Genomic DNA, 26,492 nt, shown 5'->3' with positions numbered 1-26,492 from the left:
CACCGCGACGGAGAGGCAGAACACACACCCTGTTTATTTTCTTTATTTTACAAAAGCACAGTGTTTTGATTTGATTGTAAGTGGACACATACAAAAGTAAAAATATCACAGATAATTTTTTTCTATTTCTTTTTTCTGTATGAACATAAATGACGGAGTAATTTAAGTTTATAGTGCTACAATGTGAAGAAAATCCAGCAAAACGCGCCAGCGTTTTGGTCTTGTGTCACATGAGGTCTTGTGTCACTGTCAGTCTTTTTACATCAGTGCAAAACTAGGGTATGCAGATTAAGACCACTATTCATCAGAATGCATTGATTAATCCCATGGCATGTAGAAAAAAAAAAAAAAAGGTGCGACCAAATCATATGCTGGTGCGACCAACTGAGAAAGTTGGTAGCACCAGTGCAACCAGTGGAAAAGTTAGCCTGGAGCCCTGCAAGCAACAAAGTGAGATGCAGCTGTTCATCTGATCTGCAGTGGTCGGAACCTCAGGTCTTTTCTTATCACTAGGTAGCCAATCAGCTATCTTTCTCTTCTTGCTCCACCTCAAGATCTCGCTACCGTTAGTATCATCTTTCCCGGAGACATCTTTCTATTGGTGGAAAAATCTTTGGCCATACCCATTTTTAAAGAATATCTCGGGTCACATGATTCTCTGCACCTGCATTGTTCTAGTGCCATCCATCATTTTTAATTAACGTTTTTAGTACCATCTTATCAACTACCTATACACATCTCTCTGAGCTTGTTAGGTACTTTTCCATCCTCACAGACCCCTTGACCTAATTTAAGCTGATTTAACCTGGTTTCTGACTGAGACACAGCAATACAGTCTTTTACATGAGGCAAAGGAAAATCTCCAACACTTACAGATAGAGACATGACAGTATCATGTCTGCTAAGAGAATATTATAATTTTTAAGTTATAGAAGTTAACTGAGTATCACTAGAAAGAGCATCAACAGTGGTATCTGTACCACTGAAGACAGATGTACAGGCGCTCCGCAGCTGGGATAGAGCGCCTGTAGTCCTGGAGGGTGATCCTTGCTCCGATGCGGGACAACAGGTCATCAAACTGGGCACGGGACAGGCGGAAGTACCGCTGAAAGCGGCTGTCATCCAGGCGCAGCTCCTGGAGCAAGTGGTGAAACTCGCCAAACTGGGTACGCCTCCGGAGGGTCTGGTGAACCCAGGTACGGCAACGATGACCCCTACGCCGCTGTTCTGCTCTCCAGAGCAAATACAGAGCGGTATCTCTCTCGATGAATGCTCGATCAACATCAGCCATCTTGCAAACAGATAACAGCCTAGCACTTGCCCCTCCCACAAGAAGCAAATTTTGCCTCGAATGCGCATCTATTTCACTTCAAACGCTCGCTTTGGACGTGCAAGTGGATTCAAAATGTTCAAGTGTCCAACTAGACGCGAATTTGACGCTCAATTCGCGTGCGGTGTGAACGCAGCATTATGATGAACTACATGCCTTTCTCCACTGATGCTATAGTTGTTTAAAGCATTTCAGCTGATGCTGATTTTTAGAAGGCTGCTGTCTGTCTCAGAGATGGAATATAGAAGTTTGAGTTTATGAAAATGTACAATATAACAATAATTATTTATATTTTAAATAAAAAAAATTTCAAAACATGTTTTACTTTAAAACTGCAAGAAAATCAAAGCCAAAAATCTTAAGTTATGTTCCAAATTTTAGGTTGATATCTCGAAAATTAGCTTTCAGTAAGATTTTGTTTGGGTGCAGTACCAAACTTTTTCACTATATGACATCCAAGCTGCATTACTGACCACATAAGGGCACCTCAATTTTCCATGTATGGTGTGAGTGGTCTGAGCCTTATATTTCCATAATTTTCATACAATTTATGAAGTAAACATACTATAAAACTGGTGTCAACTTGTATTTGTCTTTTTTTCATCTTAGACCTGATGGCGCTGAAAGAGGAGAGTTCTAAGGAAATGGAGGAGAAAGATCATGATTTCATGAGAAAAAAATCTATACAGATTGAAAAGACCTCACGAAAAAAAGCTAAAAAATTCACCTGCCAACAGTGTGGAAAGATTTTTGATCAAAGTGGAACCCTTAGAGTCCACATTAGAATTCACACTGGGGAGAAACCTTTCACCTGCAAACATTGTAAAAGGAGTTTCACTGGAAAAGGAAACCTTAATGTTCACATGAGAATTCACACTGGAGAGAAGCCTTACACCTGCCAGCAATGTGGAAAGAGTTTCACTCAAAAAGGAAATTTTACAAACCACATGAGAATTCACACTGGAGACAACCTTTTCAACTGCCAACAGTGTGGAAAGAGTTTCAGTGAAAAGGGAAACCTTAAAATTCACATGAGGATCCACACTAGAGATATCTCATTCACCTGCCAACAGTGTGGAAGGAGTTTCACTCATAAAGGAAACCTTAAAAAGCACATGAGAATTCACACCGGAGAGAAGCCTTATACCTGCAGACTCTGCGAGAAGAGCTTCACACGGGAACTAGGCCTTAGGTATCACATGCAAATTCACACTGGAGAAAAGCCGTTCAAATGTTTTAGAAAGAGTTGTGGAAAGAGTTTCACACGTAAAGAGACCCTTGAGGACCACATGAGAGTTCACACTGGAGAGAAGCCGTTCACATGTGGTCAGTGTGGGAGAAGTTTTGTAGGAAGACAAAACCTTAATAAGCACATGAAGATTCACGCAAACGAGAACTATTTTAAATGTCATCAGTGCGGAAGTAGATTCGGAGACATGAATCGCCTTAAGAATCATATAATAACTCACTCTGGAGAGAAGCCTTTCATGTGCAATCACTGTGGAAAGAATTTTACAAATAAAGGAAAGCTTAAAACTCACATGAGATTTCACAATGGAAAGAGGCCTTTCACATGTCTTCAGCGTGAGAAAAGTTTCACAAATCAAAGAGACATGAAACGTCATTTCCAAATTGCCTCTGGAGGAAAGAAATTGGATTGTGATCAGTGTAATAAAAAATGTATCTTGCCATTATACTTACAGATACATCTGAAAAGTCACACAGATTTGAGACCATATTTGTGTTCTTTGTGTGGAAAGAGTTTCAAATGGTTTAGCAATTTAAAATGGCACCAGAAAAAGTGTATCTGTGTGAAATTGAAGCTACGTTCAAGGCGTAGATGAATGTAGGCCAAATCAGATTTTCTTAAAGGGGACCTATTATGCCCCTTTTCACAAGATGTAAAATAAGTCTCTGATGTCCCCAGAGTGTGTATGTGCAGTTTTAGCTCAAAATACCCAACAGATAATTTTTTACAGCATGTTTAAATTGTCACTTTTTGATGATCAGAAAAACGCACTGTTTTAGTGTGTGCCCTTTAAATGCAAATAAGCTGCTGCTGCTGCACGGCACAGGGGGCGGAGCTTCATGAGCTCACGCTCAGTCTCTCAGGACAATTTCATCTCACGGAATGATGATAATATCAGAAACTCTCAGTAACGGTGTTCATTTCGAGTCGGACAATAATGCCTACAGAGTCAGAGTGCTGTATGGAGATGGAACAGATATAGTTTAGTTTAATTACGGTTATAATGTATTTGTCATCTGCTTGTATGTATCCACTATTAATAGCCTACAAGTCTGCTGTTTTGGACCAGGTCCGAATGATGATCAGAAATATACTGATGAGTTTAATAAAGTTTATTGTACATCACACAAAAGATGAAGCGTCAGTTTTACTCCAGAAAATCACTGTAAGAGCTGAGTAAACACAGTATAAGAAGTGCGTAAGTACATAAACAAATTTCGGTTGAGGGAGCATTTTCTTTGAAAACAAAATAATTCCCCCTCGTCTTCAGGAGCTGCCTCAGATTTCGGGAGTAAATAGAGAGAGAGCTATGTGGATTAATACATCCAGCCACACAACACCTACAGCGCTCGGGAGACATTCTCCTCAGTACAGAAACGGCGAATGTGTACAACTCGCTGTGGACTCGATCAGGGCGGGTTCTATGTTAAAACGGCAGTATCTGTCAACACTCGTGGGCGGGGCCTGTGGCTTTAGTGAAGTCACTAAAGCCGCATTCTGTAAACAGGTCGTTGGGAGACATTGCTGATGATTTATGGGGATTAATAAAAAAGGACAGAGTGGATTTTTATCAATATTGGGTGGTTGTGTACACAGACTGCCAACACACATTTATGTCCAAACAGCATGCAAAAGTGAATTTTGTATAATAGGTCCCTTTTAATGTTTATTTGTCGTGAGACTGTTCACATGACCTTTATACACTCACTGGCCACTTTATTAGGTTCACCTGTTACTATTTGTAAACACATATTTAATCATCCAATCACATGGCAGCAACTCAATGCACTTAGTCATGTATACACAGTCAAGATGAAGTTCAAACTGAGCATCAGAATGATAAAGAAAGCTGATTTAAGTGACTTTGAACGTGGTATGGTTGTTGGTCCTAGACCGGTTGGTCTGAGTATTTCAGAAACTGCTGATCTACTGGGATTTTCATATACAACTATCTCTAGGATTTACAGAGAGTGCTCAGAAAAAGAGAAAATATCCAGTTAGCGGCAGATCTGTGGGCTAAAATGCCTAGTTGATGTCAGGAGAATGGCAAGACTGGTTGGAGCTGATAGAAAGGCAACTTTAACTCTTAACCACTCGTTTCAACCAAGGTTTGCAGAATAGTATCTCTGAACACACAACACTTCAAAACTTGACACAGATGGGCAACGGCAGCAAAAGATCACACAGAGTGCCTCTTCTATCAACTAAGAACAACAAACTTGGGCTACAAATGGAAAATAGCCCAAAATTAGACAATAGAAGATTGGAAAAATGTTTTCTGGTCTAACGAGTCTAATTTCTAATGTGATATTCAGATGATAGGGTCAGAATTTGGCGTTTAACAACATGAAAGCAAGGACCAATTTTGTATCAATGGTTCAGGAGGGAATGGGGGATATTTTCTTGGCATACTTTGGGCACCTTAGTACTAATAAAGCATATTTTAATTGCCACAGCCTACCTGAGTATTGTTGCTGACCGTGTTGATCCCTTTATGACCACAGTGTACCCATCTTCTGATGGCTACTTCCAGCAGGATAACGCATAATGTCCCAAAGCTCAAATAATTTCAAACTGGTTTCTTGAACATGAAAATTAGTTCACTGTACTCAAATGGCCTCTACAGTCACCAGAGCTCAAACAAATAGAGCAGCTTTGGGATGAAGCAACGAACGGCAGTCGTGTAGCAACATAGCAAAGCCGTCTACGCAATACTCATTCCTGTTATCTCAGAGAACCGAGGTTACGTAATTAACCGAGACGTTCCCTTTTGAAATGTTTACACATATTGCGAATTTGCTAGATGCTATGTGGAACCAATACAATCATGCCGTGCTATGTGAGCAGAATGACATGTTCTAGCCTTGGACGCTTGGGTAAGGGTCCCAAGGTGGTAGGGCTAGAGAAGGGCAAGTTAAGCCCAGAATAAAAAGGGGGTTCAGACTGTGGTCGGAGCCTCTGGAGAGGAAATAGTGGGTGGGGCTCGCTCTGAGGTCAACTCCAACAAGACAAAGAGAATTTATGCCTGCAGCACAGCGTCCTCCAAGTTGTAAAATCTGGCGGACGGCAATGATCAGCCGGCCACCACACAGATGTCACCAATAGACACACCACTGGACCATGCCCAGGAAGAGGCCACACCTCTGGTGGAGTGTGCTCTGATGCCGATGGGGCATTGAAGGCCCACCACAGCATAAGTCAACGTGATAGCATCCACTATCCAGCGATACAGTCTCTGCTTCGTGACCAGAAGCCCTTTGGTTCACCAAAGCATACAAAGAGCTGCTCTGACTGTCTGAAATGGACAGGGCGCTGTATATTTACTCTTAAGGCTTGGACAGGGCAAATAAAGTTGACGCTCGTGTTCTGAATCGGGAAGAGCAGACAGCGTAATAACTTGTGCTCTGAATGGAGTAGGGAGCACTTTAAGCATGTAGCCATGCCTTGGCTTGATGACGACCTTGGAGTCGTTATGCCCAAACTCGAGGCAGGAAACGCTGACAGAGAACACTTGCTGGTCGCCCACTCACTTGTGGTCTTAAGCGAAAGTAGCTGGAGCTTGGCCGACTTGAGGGCCCTAAGGACCGTAGATAGATCCCAAGAGGGTACAGTAAGAGACACAGGGTACAGAGAAAACAGACCACTTAAGAGTGTAGAGACGTCTCGTGGACAGAGCTCTAGACTCTGAGATAGTGTTCAGGACTCTCGCTGGAATGTCCTTAAATTCCTGATGAGGAGCCATACATGGAGGGCAAACATCTTGGTTCGGGATGTCAGGTTGTGACATCCAGAGGTGGGCCACCTGATCCATTTGACCTGAGGGAGCAGCGCGACCAGGGGAAAGGCATAAAGGGGGAGGCTGGGCCATTTGTGGAACAGCGCATCCGTGTTCTTTGTAAAGAATAGTGGGCAGTAAGAGTTAACATCGGAGGCGAAGAGGTCGACCTCTGCCTTGCCGAAGATGCTCCGGATTGTTTGAACAGTCTGGGGATGAAGGGACCATTCCCCTGGGAACACGTTATCCCGGGAAAGTCTCTCGCAGTGAGAGCAGCACGGCTTCTGCGTGGAATTTCCCCAGACAGGCAACGCACTCACTGTCGCAGGGGAGACGGTGAAGTCATCTGCAGCAGCGCAGAGTCAGCTAACTGGAGCGCGCGCCAATCAAAGTCTGCTGATCGCTGGTCTGCTTGATTGCAGGAGAGCTCTCGTTCCGCTGCCTGGCTTCTTCTATGGCGAGAAGGCTTCATTGAGAATCAATGAGTTCAGTTTGTCGCTGAAGGAGAAAAAAACTGATTCCTATGGCGAAAGTGAGCTGCTTTTATAGGCAGATGCCCCACCCCTTTCGGCGGGCTCTGTGCTCTCTTGGCAGGATGCACTGCGATTGGCTTGCGTAAACATGCTGCTTCACCATAGATTCATGCAGTTCCCACTAACCAGCCAATAGACATGCTCAGAATGCTGCACTGTTATGGCTGTGCAGTGGCACTGCGTTTTTGAATTAAAGGCTTCAAAATTCAGAGAAAAGGAGTTTCCCCCATAGCGTCTAGCAAAGACCAATACGAGTAAATGATTTGAAAGGGAACTATAGTTCTGTCTTTAAATAAATAAACATCTGTCAACACTTTTGCAACCAGTAATAAAACAGTGAAATGTACATAACATCTAAAATAATCTCAAATAAATAAAAATATAATAAAATATATATTAAGGTGCAGCATTTAGACAATTAACTGTGCTTGAACTACACTGTACTTGAATCAATATCAGGGGTGGCTCGTGGGTTTTAAATTAGAAGAGGCACATTAAATTGTATTATCTGGGGATCCCCTGCTGAGTTTGATGATGATGATGATGATTATTATTATTATTATTTGCCAAACTACTTTTAATGGCTTTTTGGTCACTTTTAGACTACAACATAATACAAATATAATTTCACTCACCTAGCCTATCACTTGAAGCAAACATTTTTGTAATTATATTGGCAGATTTGGCACGTCCGCGAAAGAAAAGTGGTGCTTTCGGTTTCATTAACATGTTATGGTGTTACAGCGGTTAAATTACAAAGAAACTTCTCCCATTTTCAAAATTTGTTTAGGCTGTACCTCCCCTGATGAGCCGCCACTGATCAATATTAGCAGCTTTCAGCTTCACATTAGTTTTGAGCAACAAAAGTTGTAACAAAAAAAAAAAGTAAGAATATAAGTAAAAATCTATGAATTTGCAGGGCAGATCTTCTGGCACTAACTTTAGGTGTGTCCCAATTCGGAGGCTGCGTCCTCTGGAGGGCGCATTTGAAAGCCAATTGTGTCACAGTGGTGTGAAAAAGGATGCCCCGATTCAAAGGCTGCACCCTTCGAAGGCCACGTTTGAAGGCCGATTGCGTCATCACGGCGCGACAAGGCCGATTCAAAAGCGACTCCAAATGCGCCCTTCGTTTCCCTGTGAAAGGAAGGATACATCAGAAGGATCCTTAGCGGCCTACCATAACCATAATTCACTGTGCGCCAGTTACTACAGGATTTTTATTTTAAAAAATGGCTGCTTAGTGTTCTGTGGCGGCTGACGAATTCACACATAAATTTAAGCATTGTGTTTTAATTTACTCAAATAGATAGTGAAACAAGAGTTAAAAACCACAGGTTTTTATCTCTTAAAAACTTGAACTTAACTGGGAAAGGTAACTCCCATACAGGCCAAAAAAACGTGGTGTGAGTGGGAAACCCACTGCTGAAACTTGGTCCTGGTTTGTTCTCATGGGTGAGATGTTGGGACAGAGGCATTGCACCAACCCCCCGTCCTCATTGCCTCCATCCCTGACGACACACCAGGGCCGAGTTCAGCAGTGGGTGACCAGGATGAGGAGGACCCAGTAGCAGCAGCAGCACCATCGAGGAGAAAGCGAGGCCATGACGATGAGCTCATTGACTTAATAAGAGAAGAAATGAGATTGCAGAGGAGAGGAGAGCAGGGAGAGGATGGACAGACTGTGTTCCCTTCTTGAGAGAATGCTTGACAAATAGATATTTAAGTTAAAATGGTTAAACGTTTTTTTTATAATTGTCACTTATTTGTAAATGGAAAAAAAGAGTAATTTCTGTACAGTTTATTTTTTGTAATCCAAGTTAAAAAAAATGAGGTACTATATATTATTTATTTTTTTGTCAATTTCTGTGCATTGTTTATTTTTGTTATGTAACTTGATGTGGTGGGCTGTGAAATAAAAAGGAATTGTTCTGTACATTGCTTATTTTTTTAATGACAGGTGTAATTTTTAAATGAAACAAAATCTTCAATAAATGTTTTTTTAAATAAAATTTGTAAATGAAAATAAATAATTCTATACATGAATAACTTTTTACAACTATTTACAACATAACTTATGCTTAAAGGTCCCATGACATGCTACTTTTTGTAGGCTTTAATATAGGCCTTAGTGGTCCCTAGTACTGTATCTGAAATCTCTTTCCAAAAATTCACCCTCAGTGCAGAATTATAGCCACTACAAGCCAGTCCCAGAATGAGCTTCCTTCAGACGGGCCGTTTCGGTGTCTGTAGCTTTAAATGCTAATGAAAGCTAGTGAAGGGTGGGTGTGGCCTTGACCATTTTGCGCAACGGTACTATGCATGTTTACATTGGATATATTGCAATGGCGCGAAGACACGCAGTCGTTCAAGCATTTCAATTTGACCTAGAATCTGATCCAGATGGAGAAGCAACGGATGAAGAAGTTGCAACTCAGCGGCTCCAGCAGGACGTTTCCGAATGGTTAGTTTAAAATATTATGTCTGGATACGGTACTTTATTCGGATGGTTTACAGTTATTATCATGTAGCTAACGCTAACCTACTGTTGCCTTTTCATGTTGCTCTGATTTGCTATTGTTTTAAAGCTGTATTAGCATCTATATCAGTAATATTTCTAGTTTAGAGAAGACTAATGTGGCTTATTTTGTAATGTGACAAAGTTCTCAATGTCCTCATATATTGAAGTCATGTTACACAACCAATGATTTACTCCTCAAGAGTTAACTCTACTCAACACCTGCATATATATATTAGGGCTGTCAATAGATTAAATTTTTTTAATCGCGATTAATCGCACCCTTTTTGTGCGATTAACTGCGATTAATCGCACTCTTATTGTGAAATTAAACACACTATTTATCACTGTTTAAAACATGTTTATTTTTGTCATTTCACAAAATTGCTATATCTAGCAAAGAGAACCATCAGAACAGTTTCAATCTCAATTCAATTACCTGCTTGCCAAACTAAAACAGAACAGCTTATTTTTCTAGTCTGCATTTAATCAGCTGCTAAGGCATACAACATGTTTATTTTTGTCATTTCACAAAATTGCCATATCCAGCAAAGAGAACTATACCAGAACAGTTTCAATCTCAATTCAATTTTAAAAGTTTTCAGAAGACATTTAATATTGTAAACTAGTCTGCCTAGAGACCAAATTCAGAATTAAGTCACTTTAATATGAACATTTAACATTCAATTAAAAAGCAAATGACCTGAACATACATTTGGACAGGAAACACACTGAGATTTTACAGATATCATCTCAGTTGATTCTAGACAGAAATGAACTTAACAGAAAAAGACACAGAAACCACAGTATTTCATCAACTTATTCTAAAATCAAATGATCTGAACTGGGGCCGTATTCACAAAGAATTTTAAGGCTAAAAGTAGCTCCTAACTGACGAATTTAGGAGCAACTCCTAAAAATAATGGGCGTGTCACTCGTAACTTTAGGACTCCTAATTTTTTTGACTAAGAGTAATTCACGAAGCATTTTAGCCCTAAAAGTAGCACCTAAGACTGGGACAGCTTAAAAGAAGTCGAGAGGACTCCTAACTCACTAAGACCTATTCACAAACCGCTTTTTGTGGCATTTCACGTTGCGATGTTTTGAAATGCGTATGCGGCGGGTACAGGAGCTTCCAATCGCGAGGGAACAATTTTGCATTGTAGGCATAACTAGGGATGCAATAACACCACCAACAACAACCACAACTAGGCTACTCATTGCATGTAAACTAATTGTAACGTTTCATTGTGAATCAAATTAAAATGTTCTTCTCTTTGCAAACGTAGGCAGAGGCATATAGTGACAGATTAATTCAATAATGTTGCAAAGATATTGCATCAATCCATATGTTTCATTAGGCTACTAGGCTATTTGTTTTGCCTTACTCTTTATTCATTTAGGCTATTTATTCAGTTATTCATCATCTTCCGTCCTTCGCACTACTTGTGTAGCGCACGCATTCTCAGACCTGTCACCTGTCACTCATCATCGTAGGGGAGGTGTTTGGAATCATTCCCGCGTTACAATCATCAGCCAATCAAGGTGGTCACTTCAGTCGAGCTCGTGCATGAGTAATGACGTCATCCATAGCAACGAAGACTCACTCTTAGTTTAGGAGTTGTCATTTTTCTTCACTAAGAGTAGGTCTGAAAGGCGTTGTGAATAACTTTTAAGAGAAAACTCCTAGCTAAAATCTTTTAGTGCGATTTAGGAGTACTCCTAGTGGTAAGATAAAATGCTTTGTGAATACGGCCCCTGAAGAACAAAATTCATATCTCTGTAGGACAACCATTTTTATGTCTTTCTTTCAGAAGTATCTCGGGCAAAGTTAATACTTCACTATTCCTGAGCAATGACAGAGAAACCTTTGAGCAAATCATATTACTTTTGCACATTTGCAATACAATATCTCTCTTTTGAATGTGGTGTTTTTTGTATATGTGTGTGTTTATTTCATGGATGTAGAATGTTTTTTTAACGCATCTAGCAAGTCTGGTTCCCCATTTTGTTTAAGGATTTTTCTGTTCTTATCTTTGTGCATGTCTCTCTCAAATATCTCACTTTTCTCCATTTAACCCATAATCCAGAAAATCTCACCAGATTCCCTTTTTTCTACTCCTCTCAATATTCCATTTTTGTCCTAATGTGGTGCTTATTTTTATAGTCAGCATTCAACCAACTGCTAAGGCATACAAGTTTGTTAACATTCTCAGGTGCCAGAGCAGCCCTCTTCTTGTGCACTATGTGCCCTGCAAGTGAAAATAGTCTCTCGCATGGCACAGTTGAAGCAGGAGTTGGTAGATATTTCAGTGCAATGGTCGCCAGCTTGTCATGACTTCTGCTGTGTGCAGACCACCATTGCAGAGGGCATTGTTCAAGGCTTATGCTAGGCTCTGCTCTGTATCTAGCAAGAGGACTGGATTCCAGTGATGTTTCATCGTCTGACTCTGTATCAGAGCCCATCAAGAGGAGACCAGTTTTCTTCTTTTGCGGCCCTGATCCCGCTTCTGAGGAATGTGGAGAAGGTTCCTCCTCTTTTAGCATCTTGTCTAATGTTTCCCAAACTTCAGCTCTTTCTGCTTTAGGAATGAATTTCAGGTTTTTGAATCTGGGATCAAGAGCTGATGCGATTTTGAGCCAAGCAATGTTTGTGTTTTCTTTGCGCTTGGTCAAATCTTCTTTGAATGCATCCTTAAAGCGCACAACATAAGCAGGGTCATCTTCTGTGACAGCCATCTTCAGGGCCAGGTGGCAAAGTGCAGGCAACACAACAGAACAGGAGACATATTTTTCACCCCCAAGAAGTTCCATGACATATCTGAATAATAAACACACATCCAATTAATAGATTGCATTTGCTAACAATGACCTATCATTAGGTCTTAGTTAATTTTAATGTCAGCATTTACTAAAAAAATTTTTTACATTTAATGTTACAGGTATTAGTTAACTATAAAAACAAAGATTAACACTAAACAATAGTTTGCTAGTAATTGATTACTGTAGTTACTTAGTTACCATTACTCAGAATAACAACATGACATAAGCCAATATGACAATATATATATATATATATATATATATATATATATATCCTGTATACAGGACTTGTTAATCAAATACAAAAAAATCTATAAATACTGTCTAAAAATAACATATAAAATAAACTGAAGTACCAACCTGCATGGTTCCAGTAGTTTCTCCAGCCTGGCAAGCTTATCAAACTCTGCAGATGTTAGAAGGGTTAGCTTGTGGTTTTGATGAGCCAAGGTTGCCATCAGGGGGTCTTTGTTCCGTAGTATCCGGCTGACCATCTCGAGGGTGGAATGCCACCTTGTGAGAACATCTTGCACTAGAGACTCTTCGCCCAGGCCATGAGCAATTTGCTGTGCTTTCAGGTCTATCATATTAGATGGGCTATGTTTAAAATGTCCGACTAATTTTCGACATTTCACTAAAACGCCATCAAAGCCGCCTTCACGAAGAGCCATGACGATTGCCCTCTGTATGATGTGCGCTATACACGGCATATGCTCGAAAGGAAGCAATCTAGATGCAGCGATCATGTTTCTTGCGCTGTCCGTACCAACAGTAGTGATTTTGCTCTCTATCTCCCACTACTTGTATAAACTGTTCGGCGCAGGCCTCAGCAAAATGCCTTTCTTCACTTTTAAGCACAGTTAATGCAAATGAATGCATATGCCAGTTTTTATCGATGAGATGCGCAGTTGTACCCAAGTAATTATGCTGGCTTACCGATGTCCAGTGGTCCCCAGTCAAAGCAACACTCTTTGATTGTGATAGCAGCTCTACTTTGCATTTCTTTTTGTTAATGTACAGTTCGTTAATCCTGGGCATGATTGTTGATCTTGACGGTAGCTCGAACGATGGGTTGGAAGTGGCAATCCTGATCACTTCTTTCAGGCCCTGGTCAGTTACGATGTTGACTGGACGGCAGTCCTTAGCAATCCACTTTGCTATGGAAGTAGTAAGCCTGGCTGACGTTTGAGTATTCACACGCCGTGGTATACACTGATCCAGTGTGGGTTGTTGCACAAGACTCGTCAGATTGCTAGTAACGTTAGAACCTGTTATATGTTTTGCTTTTAAATGATATTTTAAACTCGATGAGCTTCGATGGTAGGCCAGTTCTTCCTTACAGTGTATGCACACAACTTTGCGTTTATCCAGAGTGCCATCCAATTTTCTTTTAAAAGAGAAATGTCCGCCTACCAGAGTTGCTGCTTTCGCCATTATAGATGCTGATTAGACTCCCGCCCTCGCCCAATATCATCAACTGCGTGACGCAAATTACGTTAATGACGCACGTTTGTGTATTTCTGGGTTTTTTTTCCGTTAAATTTATTTGCGTTAAATTATTTTAACGCAATAAGAATTTTTTATTAATCGCATGCGTTAACGCGTTAACGTTGACAGCCCTAATATATATATATATATATATATACACACACACACACCACTATATTAGTCAGACCTCTGCCATTATTACATATACTTTTTTGTACAGGTGCCGTTGTGAAAAATGTGCTACCATGCCCACAGAAGCTGAGAATATTTGCTGCTTGGAGATACCTCAGGTAGCATTCTCACCACTAAGTTGGAAACTACTTTGTCTCTTCATTTGACAACTAATTGTGCCTAAAAATGACACTTACCTTTTCTAATTGTAATTAGGTTACTAGAAGACTACGGGAGGTCGAAGAACAGCTCACATGTATGGTTGACCATCCTGGATTGGAACCTGTCTGCCTCAATGTCTACTCTTTGCAGAATGCTGGCCAAATATACAGAGCTGACTATGGTCCTCTACGTTTGAGAGGAATACACCAGTAAGTTGTGCTTTGTTACACAAGTTAATAAAATAATAAATAAAGTCTTGTCTTGAGTCTTGACTTTTTATTCCACCAACAAACATTGTGCCTAATTTTCATTCTATAGTATAGACAGTGTCAAGATTTATTTACATCAGAGGGAAAAGAAACAAGCATTGAAGATGCAAACATAATAACAAACATAATAATAGAAACGATACATCTCTGCAAAACTAAATATCAATCATTTATGTTCAGTCGCTACAGGTATCTCTCCTATCGTTCATTTGTGAGCTGGTGCTGGGGCCTCCTGGGACGCAGAATCCGGGTCATTATTCCAGCTTGTGTGGTCCTGCGCATCCGCTCAGTGTTTCCTGATGAGGAAGGACACTACGTTGGGTTTAAACTGCCCCCCGTTTGAACCTTGACACAAAGCTGGCAATGAGCTCGTCCTTGTCCGGCTTCTCATACTGCGCTGATAGGTCCTCTGGGACAGGGATGGCCAACAGCACATCGGTGTATGGTGTAGGGTTGACAAAGACTTCCTCAAAAATTAGGTCCATCATGTCAGCAACATAACCTGTATCATAAAACACAAGCACAAACATTATTTTTCATTTCAATTGGTTGCGTTTTGTTTTTACGTTTTTTTAATTTATTATTTATTTTTATTAATGATAAATACATTTGAGAATTCCAAAATATGTGTTGTTTGAATTGATTTGAACCCTTACCAAAGGTCGGCTGTGTCTTTTGAGGTTTAGCTATGCACTCTCCCTTCCCACCCTTTGGAAAGGAGATTTTGAAGAGAGGTACACCTTCCTCCGTTTCTGCTTGTGGTCGGTCTCCATTTTCATTATAATGCATAGCAGCCAGGTAGAGCCTGGAAATACAAGACAACACGTCTTAATATTGACAATACTTTTGTGAATTGTAGCCTAAAATATCTAAGTAAACAAACTTTATTTTACCTGCACAGCATTCCAATAAAGGTAAAGACAACATTCTTTGGGGCAAAACGAAGGATGACGGCATTGGAAAGCCTCCAACGATGAAGTTTGGTGGTGGGGGCTCAGTTTTGCAACATCCTTCAGCATTCTTTTGTTTGTTAGACACATTTCTTTTGTTTGTCAGATTTCCAGCTGACATGTTACCAAGGATAGGCTGGCTATTCCATTGTCTTGAAAATGTGCAATGGGGGCACAGCTGGTTCACAGACAGGAATGTCCCCAGCCTTTGGGTCCTCACATCACATGCCCGCGTGCAGACCGGACATAAATTAACCCTCTGGGGTCTAAGGTGTTTTTGGGGTCCTTGAGATGTTCTGACATGCCCTGACATTTGTGCTTTTTTCAGTTGCTTATAAACATATTAATGGCAAAGGTGTAATTACACTCTATTTAGCACAAACAGGGCTACCATAATATGTGAGCAACATGAATGTACATGTTTGTATTTTTGAGAGAATAATGTTTATGCATGGTTATTGAAAAAACTAAAAACTAAAGTTTCTGAAATAAGGCCACAAAACACATACTAAATATGTGTTAATAAGACTAAAATGATGTGAAAATCATCCTCCCTAATCATTCACATAACACAATACATTGATTTAAATTTTGCAAAACACTTTCTGTTTGGAAAGGCAATATGCGAAGTGGGCGTCAACACTCCAACACCATCATGCATATTTAGTGATTCGCACCTGAGGAGACAATGGGGCCCGCATACTTAATGAGCCATTCATTCAGGTGTTTGACTGAGCCACAAGAAAGAATGCAAGAGCAACATTTGGAAGCATCTCAATTTTTTTTATTTTTCCACAAATTGTGCTTGCAAAATTGGCCTATAATATCCAAGGAAAACATGTCTAGTAATTGTGCAGTTAATTCTCATACTGTATTTTCAGTTTTGGAATATTTATCCTCTCCCCAAATTTGTCACTAATAAAACACAATAAAAATTATTTAAAGAAAAGGCTTATATTAACCTTTTAATAGTTTGTTTACATCTACCTTGTAAATATATATATTTTTATTAAAAATGTTACAATTACAACAACAATTCAAGTGTAATCTTTCTTTGTAAAAACTAAAGTATACATTTTATCATACATATTTCAAAATTAAGGATTCATTACTTGAATATAGCCTAGGCTACAATGGAATAAACACTATAACATATTATTTGATTACTTTATTTTTGACAAAACATACTATATTTAACATATGAGCAAAAATTGGCAAACAAAAGCTTATTTGATGTGGCAGATATTTTACAGTAAAAATGTATAATCTATCCAAAACTAATCAATGAAATGTTGTCTTTCATATGTCTGTAACATAGGTCTTTCGTTTTTATTATAAGAAATATAAATGTTAATTTGCAGTTTAATACGTTGCTTATACAAATACATTTTATTTCAACATATTTCAGTCGATTTTTACTCAGTATAGCAATACAGTTTGCTAAAAGTGAAACATTCATTCACACACAGAAACGCGATTCAAATTTAAACCGTCTTTTTGCGAGTTGTGGTAAACAGCGCGCATCTCTGCCGTTCATTCATTCACACACAGAAACGCGATTCACTTGAGAATGAAAAAAAAACTTACTACAGTATTCCATAGCTCAGGATCCGTTGTCCTCGAAATACCAGCACTTCTGAGGTACATTTTCCATAATTATTATTTCGATAGTATTATTCCTCACAGCGCCGCGAGACGGTGTAAACAAGTACAATGATCTGAATAAGCTTGATGTGTTTTCTCGAGCTGATATGGGAGCGTTCACAGTTTGCGTGGATTGCCTCAGTCATTTGCGTTTGAATAGCGCGCGCTCTCCGTGGGCGGGGTCACATTAAAAATAATTAGCTGAGATGAGAACGACTGACATCTCTCTCTTTTCATACAGATTGCATAAACTGAGAATATTTGTTTTTTATAAAAATTACTTCATTTAAAAGAAGAGAATTCAAGCTTCATGCCTGTGTGACTGTTTGACTGAGTATTCGCTGAGTTATGGTTCATTTTCGGACGCGTTTCAGAATGGACTTAACTGACAGAGAGAAGGCAGAACTCGCTTCGTGTTTATTTTTCTTTATTTGGCAAAAAGCACAACACTTTGTTCTTATTGTGAGTATACACAAAAAAAATACACACTTAACAGGATCGATTGATGTATGAAACTCCTATGGAAAATCAAAGTCAACAGAGTATTTATGAGTCTCTTTTACACTGATAAAAAAAAAGCGAGCAGATCACGCCGGCGTGATTGCCGACCTCAGGGGGTTAAACAAGTCCATGATGCAGTTCTCGTACACTATGTACTTTTTGCTGTTGTGAGTGGGAGTGGATGAATCTTCTCTATATCAAACCACAGAGAAAGGAAAACACATTTTTAGTTAACCTGTTAAGCTGCAACCCCACTTTTGAAAAATCCCCAGAAATGACATACCCAAACTGAAACAGATACAGTTCATGAACCCTTTGTACTAAAAGCACAAGTATGATCTCATTTGAAAGCTGACACCTAGCAGTTTATTGTCATAATGAAAAAAATTGTTATAAATAGCTTCAAAGTTTTGTAAAGTTATTAGAAATTAATTTTTATGAAACATCCTCATGAAAATAAAATTGAAGTTGGCCCTGTAGCAATCTAGAAATGCACTACAGCTAAAGCCACATGTCTAAACATTTTGTGTTTAAAATCTGAAGATAATAAGTCCAAAACTCTGTATTTAGTTAAATGTTTTTCAAGACCATGTCAAATTACTTTATTTTGATTTGACTCTAAAATGCAACTGATGTTTATTGTCATCTTCTAAGCATCTATCCAGTATATTGTCTCTATTGTTTTGTGGTGCAAACGAGCCCCATTCAGTCTCAGTCTCCCCCTGCACACATTCACACCTCTCCAGCCTGGTTATGGCTCTAAATATGCATTTCTTTTGTCTGCATTATAGTTACTAACGACTGGCTATTCACAGGCTATTCATAGGGTTTCAGTCCCTAATTTCTTTTATCAAAGTTCACCTCACATTTTAAACTGTATCAAATGCATTTCTTGAATAAAGAAACATTTCAGTAAGCATTCAAAAAATCATAAAAGTATAACTTCTAGGTGGCAGGTGCACCTAGGGCTAGCTAGCATGTTAGCTTAGCACACCATCAATACACGACAATTTATGAGATTAAAACCATGTTTGTGCTCCAAACTTACTTTATAACGCAAGTCGAGTATTTTAAATAATCTTCTGTGATCTAATTTGGCTTCAGATAAAAAAATCAGACAGAAAATATACTATTGGTATAGTGTTCTGCACAATGATAGTCTATATAGATTAGCATTACATTATAAATATAATCTATTATTATGAAAATACCTGGCATGGCTTGAAAAACACAGGTAACTCAAATATCATTGCAAACATGTTTATTGTCTTCAAAACGTCTGTATCTGCATGTTACAGCGCAATCTTTTTTTTTTTTCTTTTTTTTTTATTGCATGAACAACAGTTACAGAACATGAACAAAAACAAAAAAAAATTTTTTTTTTAAAAGTATATAAATAAATAAAAATGCCAGGGTTAAAGATACACAAATACACAATACAAAAATTGAATGAAAACAACACTAAATAGACCAAACAGACAATAAAAGGCTTTGACATTTCACAGAATCTGAAAAGTATTCAACAAATACATGGTTTTAACAGCTTTTTTGTTTGTACTGTCCTTAATGGAAACCATATAATTTTCTAATTCTTTCAATAGCACAGAAAAAAAAGGTTTCTGATTAGTAAATTTACACCGATGAATATGAAACTTAACTAAAATAATCAAAAGATTAATAATATACGCTTCCTTTTCCAGACTCTTTTCATATGGGAAAAAACCAAATATTACATGTTCGTAAAGCAAAAGAAAATTACATCCCAATTTGTTATTTATAAATTTAGAAACTTCCCACCACAACCTTTTGGAATATTGACAGTGCCAAAAAATATGAGGTACAGTTTCTGGTTGCAAAAAACAAAATGAACAATTTACATCTATGTCTTTGTTAAATTTGGATAGAAAATGTTTAGCAGGGTAAAATTTATGCAGTATCTTAAATGAAATTTCCTTGACCTTATTTGTAATAATATATGTATTAGGTAACAACCAGACCTTATTCCAATTAATATTTCCAATAAACCTTGACCAATAGGAAATGACATATGGTTTACTGACTAGCTCTTTTTGAAAAAGGGAACGTATAGCCTTATTATTTTTGCTTGTCGAAAAACAAACTTTACCACAAATCGTATCAGCTAGATGCAATAAAGACATACGTTTAGAGTATGAAATACCTCTACATAAAGAGACAACACCCGAAGAGATAGCACCAATTACAGAGGCAAATTCTTTAGGGGAAACAGGGAAGTTGAAGTATGAAAGAAACTCATCATAAGTCATTAAATACCCCTGATAATTCAGCAACTGTCCAACCACAAGAATGCCCTCATCAAACCAAGTTTTCAAAAGTATACTCTTATGTTTGTACAAAATATTACCATTATTCCAGATGTAATAATGATGTGGAGAAAAATTATGCTTGTAAATTAACTTCCAAGCCAAAAGTGCTTGCCTATGAAAAGCTGACAGTTTAACTGGAAGTTTCTCGATTCTGTAATCACACATAAGCAAAAATGGAAGACCACCAAGTTTGTCAAAAAACGATTTAGAAATTATATTCCACACAGAATCAGTGTTTTTTAGAAAATATTTTAACCAGTTAATTTTGAAAGTGTTATTTAAAATAGAAAAATCTAAATAATCAAGCCCACCATTTTTATATGAATTAACAATTACAGATTTTCTAATATAGTGTATACGGTTTTTCCACAAAAAATTCAGCATAATTTGATCGATTATCTTATTTATTTTATTATCTGAGTGTATTGAGGAAGCTACATAAGTAAGCCTAGAAATACCTTCCGCTTTAGCCAGCAGAACACGCCCTTTGAGAGACAAGTCCCTCTGCAACCAAATATTAAATCTATTCTTTACTTTTCTAATCACCGGGTCGAAATTTTGTGAGATTCTCTCCTGCTCATTTTTAGTAATAACCATACCCAAATAAGTTGGTGCATCCTTTACAGGGATATTACAAATAGTTCTGGAATGGCAACTTTTTAAAGCAAATAGTTCACATTTTTGTAAATTAAGACAAAGACCTGAGGCACTGGAAAAAATTTCAATGATCTTGACAGCTGACTGAATTTGATCAACATTTCTCAGGAAAAGAGCTGTGTCATCAGCCAACTGACTTATCAGGACACTCTTCTCTTCAACTTGAATTCCTTTTAAATTGGATGATTTCATAAAGTGACAAAACACCTGGGCAACAATAAGAAAAAGGTAAACAGAAACTGGGCAGCCATGCCTAACTCCTCTTTCCAAATCAAATCTTTGAGTTGTGCCATTATTTAATTTCACAGAACTATTTCCCCCAGCATAAAGAGTTTTCATGGCATTACAGAAATAAGCCCCAAACCCAAAGTGTTCTAAACAGTAGAAAATAAAAGGATGCTCAACAGAATCAAAGGCTTTGAAAAAGTCTAAAAAAAGTATAAAGCTATCATCTTTTATAAGGTCAGAATAATCAATAAGATCAAAAATAAGTCTTTGGCTTAGGAATCTAACAAATTATACCTTGCGTCATAGTTGTAGGAAGCTGTGAGCACTGTAAGCTTTCAGAGTATACTTCAAAAAGAAACGGGGCAAGAATCTCAGAAAACTGCTTATAGAACTCCGCAGTAATTCCATCATTACCGGGTGATTTATTACATTTTAAACGTTCAATAGCTTGCTTAATTTCCGTAATAGTTATTGGAAAATCACATCATTTTTGGTCCTCCTCAGTAATTGTTTTAACATTCTTAAGCTGTTTACAAAAATAAGACATATTATGCTCACTGAATTTAGAAGTATATAATTTAGAGTAATAATCATAGCAAAAGCTAGAAATTGTGTCAACATTATCTGTAATAGAGCCATTAATATTCATTTTAGAAACAGAATTTAGTTTTGCCCTCGACTTTTCAAGATTAAAAAAATAAGCAGACATCTGCTCTCCATGCTCTAACCATTTTTGCCTTGATCGAATAAAAGCACCTTGTGCTCGCATTTTGTACATATTATCAAGCTCATTTTGCAGCTCTGTTAGACGCAGTCTCTGTCCTTTTACCAGGTCCACCGCAGAAATGTTAGAAATAGCTAAGATTTCACTAACAACTTTCTCTTCCATAAGACGTTGTGATTTAACTAATGTGCTACTATACTTCCTCAAATATTTTCCAATTTCCAATTTTAATAATTCCCAATTATGACAAAACAACCCTTCCTTTTTAGCTTTAATCCAATAATAATTAATGAGTTTTTCCAATTCATGTTTAACCGCACTTAATTTAAGCAAAGAACTATTCATTTTCCAGTATGAATTATACTTGTTACAATTTGTGTTTGGAGAAATATTAATTGTAATTAATATGGCCTTATGGTCAGTTAATGGTGTTGGCAAAACATTAACCAAAATATTGTTCCCATCAAAATGGTTAGAGACAAGCCAAAAATCAATCCTAGAACGTCTACTGCCATCCTTGTTACTCCAAGTATACACAATATCATCTAAATTTTTCTCTCTCCATATATCAGTCAAATCAAATCTGTCCATAAACAGTTTCAAATTTGTATTTAAATTTGAAGGTCGTCTTGGAGGCCACCTATCTATTAAACAACATTGAAATCACCCCCTATAATTAAATAAGAATCAGGAAATTTGGATAACCAATGTGTAAGTCTTTCCTCCAACGAACATAATAACTGGTCATTATCAGATTTACAATTATATCCATAGATATTAACTACTATAAAAATTACAGTAAAACATTTTATAATTAAGCATATAAAGTGGCCATTTTCATCACTATCCGAATGCAAAACCTCACCTCTATAGTTATTTTTCAGGCAAGAAACCCCTGCTGAGTGTTCTGTTCCATGAGACAGCCAAATATCACTACCCCATTGTGATCTCCAAAAGTTAACATCAGAAGCAATAGAGTGAGATTCTTGAAAAAATACAAAGTCATTATTAAATCTCTTAGTGAACAAAAACAAAGCCTTACGCTTAACGTTATCCCTTAAACCTCTGGCATTCAAAGATATAATGGAAAATTACATATACAACAAAGTTAACTCTGAAACAACAAAACAACTTGTAACCTCTTATAACAGTCAGTATATTAAAATAAAGTTGGCAAAAAGGTCAACCACATAATGTAGCACCATAAAGACTTGTATTTTGGGCAAATAAGCATCTCTTCAATAAAAAAAAAAAAAAAAAAAAATGATCTTGCTTCAACCACTGAAACAGTAACTGTCCAAAAGTGCAGATATACAAGATCACGCAAACACGCGTCTTGTCTTCAACTCTTCAACAGAAGCCCACATGTCTTCAACAGCATTAGTTCCCAACTCAGTCGACCGTGAGGAGAATTTCACCTTGCCCTTGTACAAAGGCTCTGCCTCCAACAAAGTAAGCAGTTTTCCCAGCCGCTCGAGCTTTTTGAACTTCCGGCCACAACATCATCCTTCTCTCGCGATCTCATTTGGAAAAGTCCTCTCTGAACTGCAAACCCTTGTCTCGCAAATACGAAGAGCTTTTGGCAGCCTTCCAAACTGCATCTCTGTAGGAGCGCGTGGAAAACTGTAGTATAGTTGCTCTAGGCCTACCGCTGCTCTGCTGCGCACTCCCGAGACGGTGAACAACATCAATGGCACCTGGAAGCTTATCACTTTCGCTGGGAAGAATAGCTCGACAAATCTTGATGACTTCTAGACGAATATTTTCATCAGCTGCCTCTGGAATGCCTATGATCTTCAGGTTGCGCCGTCTCATGTAGGTTTCTAGATCATCCATTCTTCTCTCCATTTTGTTAACTGGCTGTTCAATTTGATCCACGCGCCGCTCCAAGCACACCACCTTTGCTGTGACAGTCTTTAAATCAGACGACACAGCATCCACTTTTTCTCTCAGGTCGGAGATCTTTCGCTCTATCGCGTCAGAGCGGCAGTTAATCAGCTGCGTTATGTTCGCCAGCTGAGAGGAAATATCAACACTCGTATTATCACTGGCCTTTTTTTTAGCAGCTGGTGGCTTGCTTGGAGTAGCAGGCAGAGCTGGGAACTCCTCTTCTGCCAGGCTAAATGAATCCTCTTCGCTCATGCTGACAACATAGTCATGCCCGCTGCTAACCATTGAGATTGTGCTTGTGCTAGCAGCACTAGCATTACCCTTTTCCTTTTCAGAACACGCCAAGAGCCCTCTTTTACGAACCATGGTGAAGCAAAAAGAAGTTGTCAAAGATGCAACAGACTATTACAGCTCAATAAAGAACCAGAACATCTAATTACTGCTTATAAGCAACATTTATAGGACGACTTGGTGCAAGCACTCAAAATTGCGACCGTTCAGGCTGCCATCTTGGTCACGCCCCCCGTTTTGCTCTGCTCTCTGGCTCCGCTCTTACAGCGCAATCTCTTGTTAGCTTTGTGTGTATCAGTGACGTCCTGGAATGTCACATGATCATGGCTCTTCTTCATGTTCCATATATGGACTATTATTGTGCATATAGCGCCCTCAGGCTATTGGTATGAATTGAAAACACGGTATCAGAGTATGAAAGCGCTCATAATGATTACATCGACGCATTTGGGTATAAATTCAATAAATATTATTCCTGTCTATAGAAATCTGATGTAAACCTATGAGAATATATCAATATTTCTCCAAATCTGCACATTTTTGAGCTAAAAGCCCTGAAGGATGTTGTTTTGTGAATCGCTGTCATGACGACAGCACGGGAGTTTTTTATGAATGAAAGCGGCTGACGCGCATAATTCATATCAAAGGTATCGACTCGTTTTTTCATTTCATAACTCCTGACACAAATTAAGAAATAACTGTCGCTATAAGTTTCTCAGAATACAATAGTGGTCAAATACCGAAACTCGAGTCTTATATCTTTTTAATGATGTATAGTTTGTCAAGGTATAACATTAAATCTGATAGTAACTTTGAACTATATATAAAAAAAAACGCTTCAGTGCGCCCGCGCACTGGCAACGGTTAACAGGTTAAGGCTCGGCTGGCGTAAGCAATAACCTCCTCTCTGCCTAGATCTTTCCGCTGTGTGAGAATAGCACCCAGTCCTGTGTCGCTGGCATCTGTATATACGATGAATGGGACTCGAAGATCAGGGTGGCCGAGAATGGGGGGTGACTAGAGGCATGCTTTTAACTGGTCAAACGCTTGTTGACACAGCATCGTCCATTTAAACCCTTGTCCCTTTTTTTTCATTGAATTTAGGGGCTCAGCAATTTTAGAAAAATTGGGCACAAACCGGTGGTACCATCCAGATAAGCCCAGGAACCGTTGAACTTCCTTCAAGTTGCAAGGAGCAGGAAAGGTGCGAATGGCCTCAACTTTACTTGGATCAGCCGTGATGCCTTTAGTGCTCACCACATGACCCAGAAAAGTGATTTCTGAATGACAAAACTTGCACTTTTTCAAGTTAATAGTCAAACCAGCAGTTTCCAGCCTGTGGAGAACAGTCTGAAGGTCACAGAAATGCTGGTTCATGGAGGGAGAATAAATGATGATGTCATCAATGTAGACAAAACATATTTTACTTCTTAGCTCCCCCAGGACTGTCTCCATCAACCTCTGGAAGGTAGCAGGTGCATTTTTTAAACCAAAAGGCATAACGTTGAAGTGATATAGACCAGCAGGCACGATGAAAGCAGTCTTGGCTTTACTATCAGGGTCCATAGTCACTTGCCAATACCCGCTGTTGAGGTCTATGGTAGAGAAAATGGATGCCCCAGAGAGTGATTCTAGGATCTCTGTGATATTTGGAAGGGGGTAAGCGTCATTTTCTGTAGTTGCATTGACTTTACGGTAGTCTACACAGAACCTTAGTTTTCCATTTTTCTTTGGAACAAGGACTACTGGTGAGGCCCACCCAGAATGTGATGGCTCCACAATTCCTTCTTTCAACATCACCTCCAATTGTTCCTCCATTGCCTGTTGTTTTACAGGGGACAACCGATAGGGCCGTTGCTTGATAGGTACCTGACAGGTGGTGTAAATGCGATGTTTCAGGACATCCGTCCGTCCAGTTTGGTGAGTACATACTCGTGGGTTGCTTTCTAAGATCTGAAGTAGTTGCTGCTTTTCATCCAGGGGTAGATGTGCTTTACTTACAGCATCCATAATTACTGTTGCATCATCCACACTGTCAGTTTGTAGCATGGTCAAAAAAGGTTGGGGAGGAGGAACAGCACTTAACAGGGACAAGTTTAGTTTGCTTTTGCTGGTTCTTGTCTCCTCCTTCATGGGTGGCGAGTTAACAAGGGGTTCACTGGCATTTCCAGGTTGAAATGGATATTCTTCAGCAAGGTCAGACTTGAAGGAATATTTGTGTTCACTGACATTAATCTGCAGGCCGCTGAAAAAGATAAAGTCCAACCCCAGAACGATGGCATAAGCAAGGGCTTGAGAAGGGAGGACAACAGCAGGTAATGTAATGGCTTTACCATGTAGATGAATAGTGGTGTTTATCCATCCTAGAGGACTCTCACCTTTGCCATTTGCCAGATAGAGTGGACCACAAGACCATGGTTGGAGCTGGTCCTGGATTTGAAGCTTGCCGCTTCATAAGATTTTCGTGAATTAGCGTGTAACTTTCTCCAGTATCCATGATAGCTTTCCCCATCCAAAATCCAATGCGGATTGGGACTACTAATTGCTGTGGTATGGTCATGAATGCAATTGATCTTGAAGTGTTTGAGATACTCTGGGTTTCTGCTTGTGACTGGGATGTTCCAGAGGCTGCTACAGTGTTATTTGAAGGCCGTCCCCCTGATTTTGCAGAGTGATGAGAATACTTCCCTGGGGAAACTGTTGTTGACCAGAAGACTGATGAGATGGATGTACATACAGTGGGCAATTTCCTGGAGGATGTGGTCCATTACATCTCCAACACTGTACCGGTGGTTTCTCAGCAGGTTGGCTGGGTTGGGTGACTTGGTGTTTTTGTGAATTTGCTTGTTGTTTAAGGCCCACACGCCCTTCATACCGAAGCTGTTCTTCGAAATCCTTTTCCAGTTGGTGTCCGAGTTTAACCAAATCTTCGACGGTGTTCACCCGA

General features: G+C 39.0%; 2 protein-coding genes across 5 annotated transcripts in view; one reads left to right on the top strand and one right to left on the bottom strand.

The window, feature by feature from the left end:
* Nucleotides 1-26,492, top strand: part of LOC311081775 (uncharacterized protein) — an 88,125-nt gene that overhangs the window by 13,849 nt on the left and 47,784 nt on the right. The window contains exons 3-6 of one of the 4 annotated variants that reach the window (XM_084112413.1): nucleotides 9,276-9,348; nucleotides 13,934-14,003; nucleotides 14,101-14,255; nucleotides 14,496-17,475. The exons of 1 other annotated variant lie outside the window; for it this stretch is intronic. In XM_084112413.1, the coding sequence (XP_083968539.1) occupies nucleotides 9,276-9,348; nucleotides 13,934-14,003; nucleotides 14,101-14,255; nucleotides 14,496-14,658 (461 nt within the window). In that variant the 3' untranslated portion in view covers nucleotides 14,659-17,475. Of the gene's footprint in view, nucleotides 1-1,939; nucleotides 8,788-9,275; nucleotides 9,349-13,933; nucleotides 14,004-14,100; nucleotides 14,256-14,495; nucleotides 17,476-26,492 lie in introns of those variants that run through there. 2 more of the 4 variants (XM_084112414.1, XM_084112410.1) reach the window with 2 other exon arrangements.
* On the bottom strand, nucleotides 10,253-13,921 carry LOC311081778 (E3 SUMO-protein ligase ZBED1-like). The gene is made up of 2 exons (XM_084112419.1): nucleotides 12,586-13,921; nucleotides 10,253-12,223 (listed from the first exon to the last, which is right to left on the bottom strand). Exons 1-2 carry the CDS (start codon nucleotides 12,969-12,971, stop codon nucleotides 11,527-11,529), a joined length of 1,083 nt encoding a protein of 360 aa, XP_083968545.1. The 5' UTR covers nucleotides 12,972-13,921; the 3' UTR covers nucleotides 10,253-11,526.

The sequence above is a fragment of the Abramis brama genome (assembly GCF_963993115.1).
Source record: "Abramis brama genome assembly, chromosome: 4".
Lineage (NCBI taxonomy): Eukaryota > Metazoa > Chordata > Actinopteri > Cypriniformes > Leuciscidae > Abramis > Abramis brama.
This window is presented reverse-complemented; position numbering and strand designations above follow the sequence as displayed.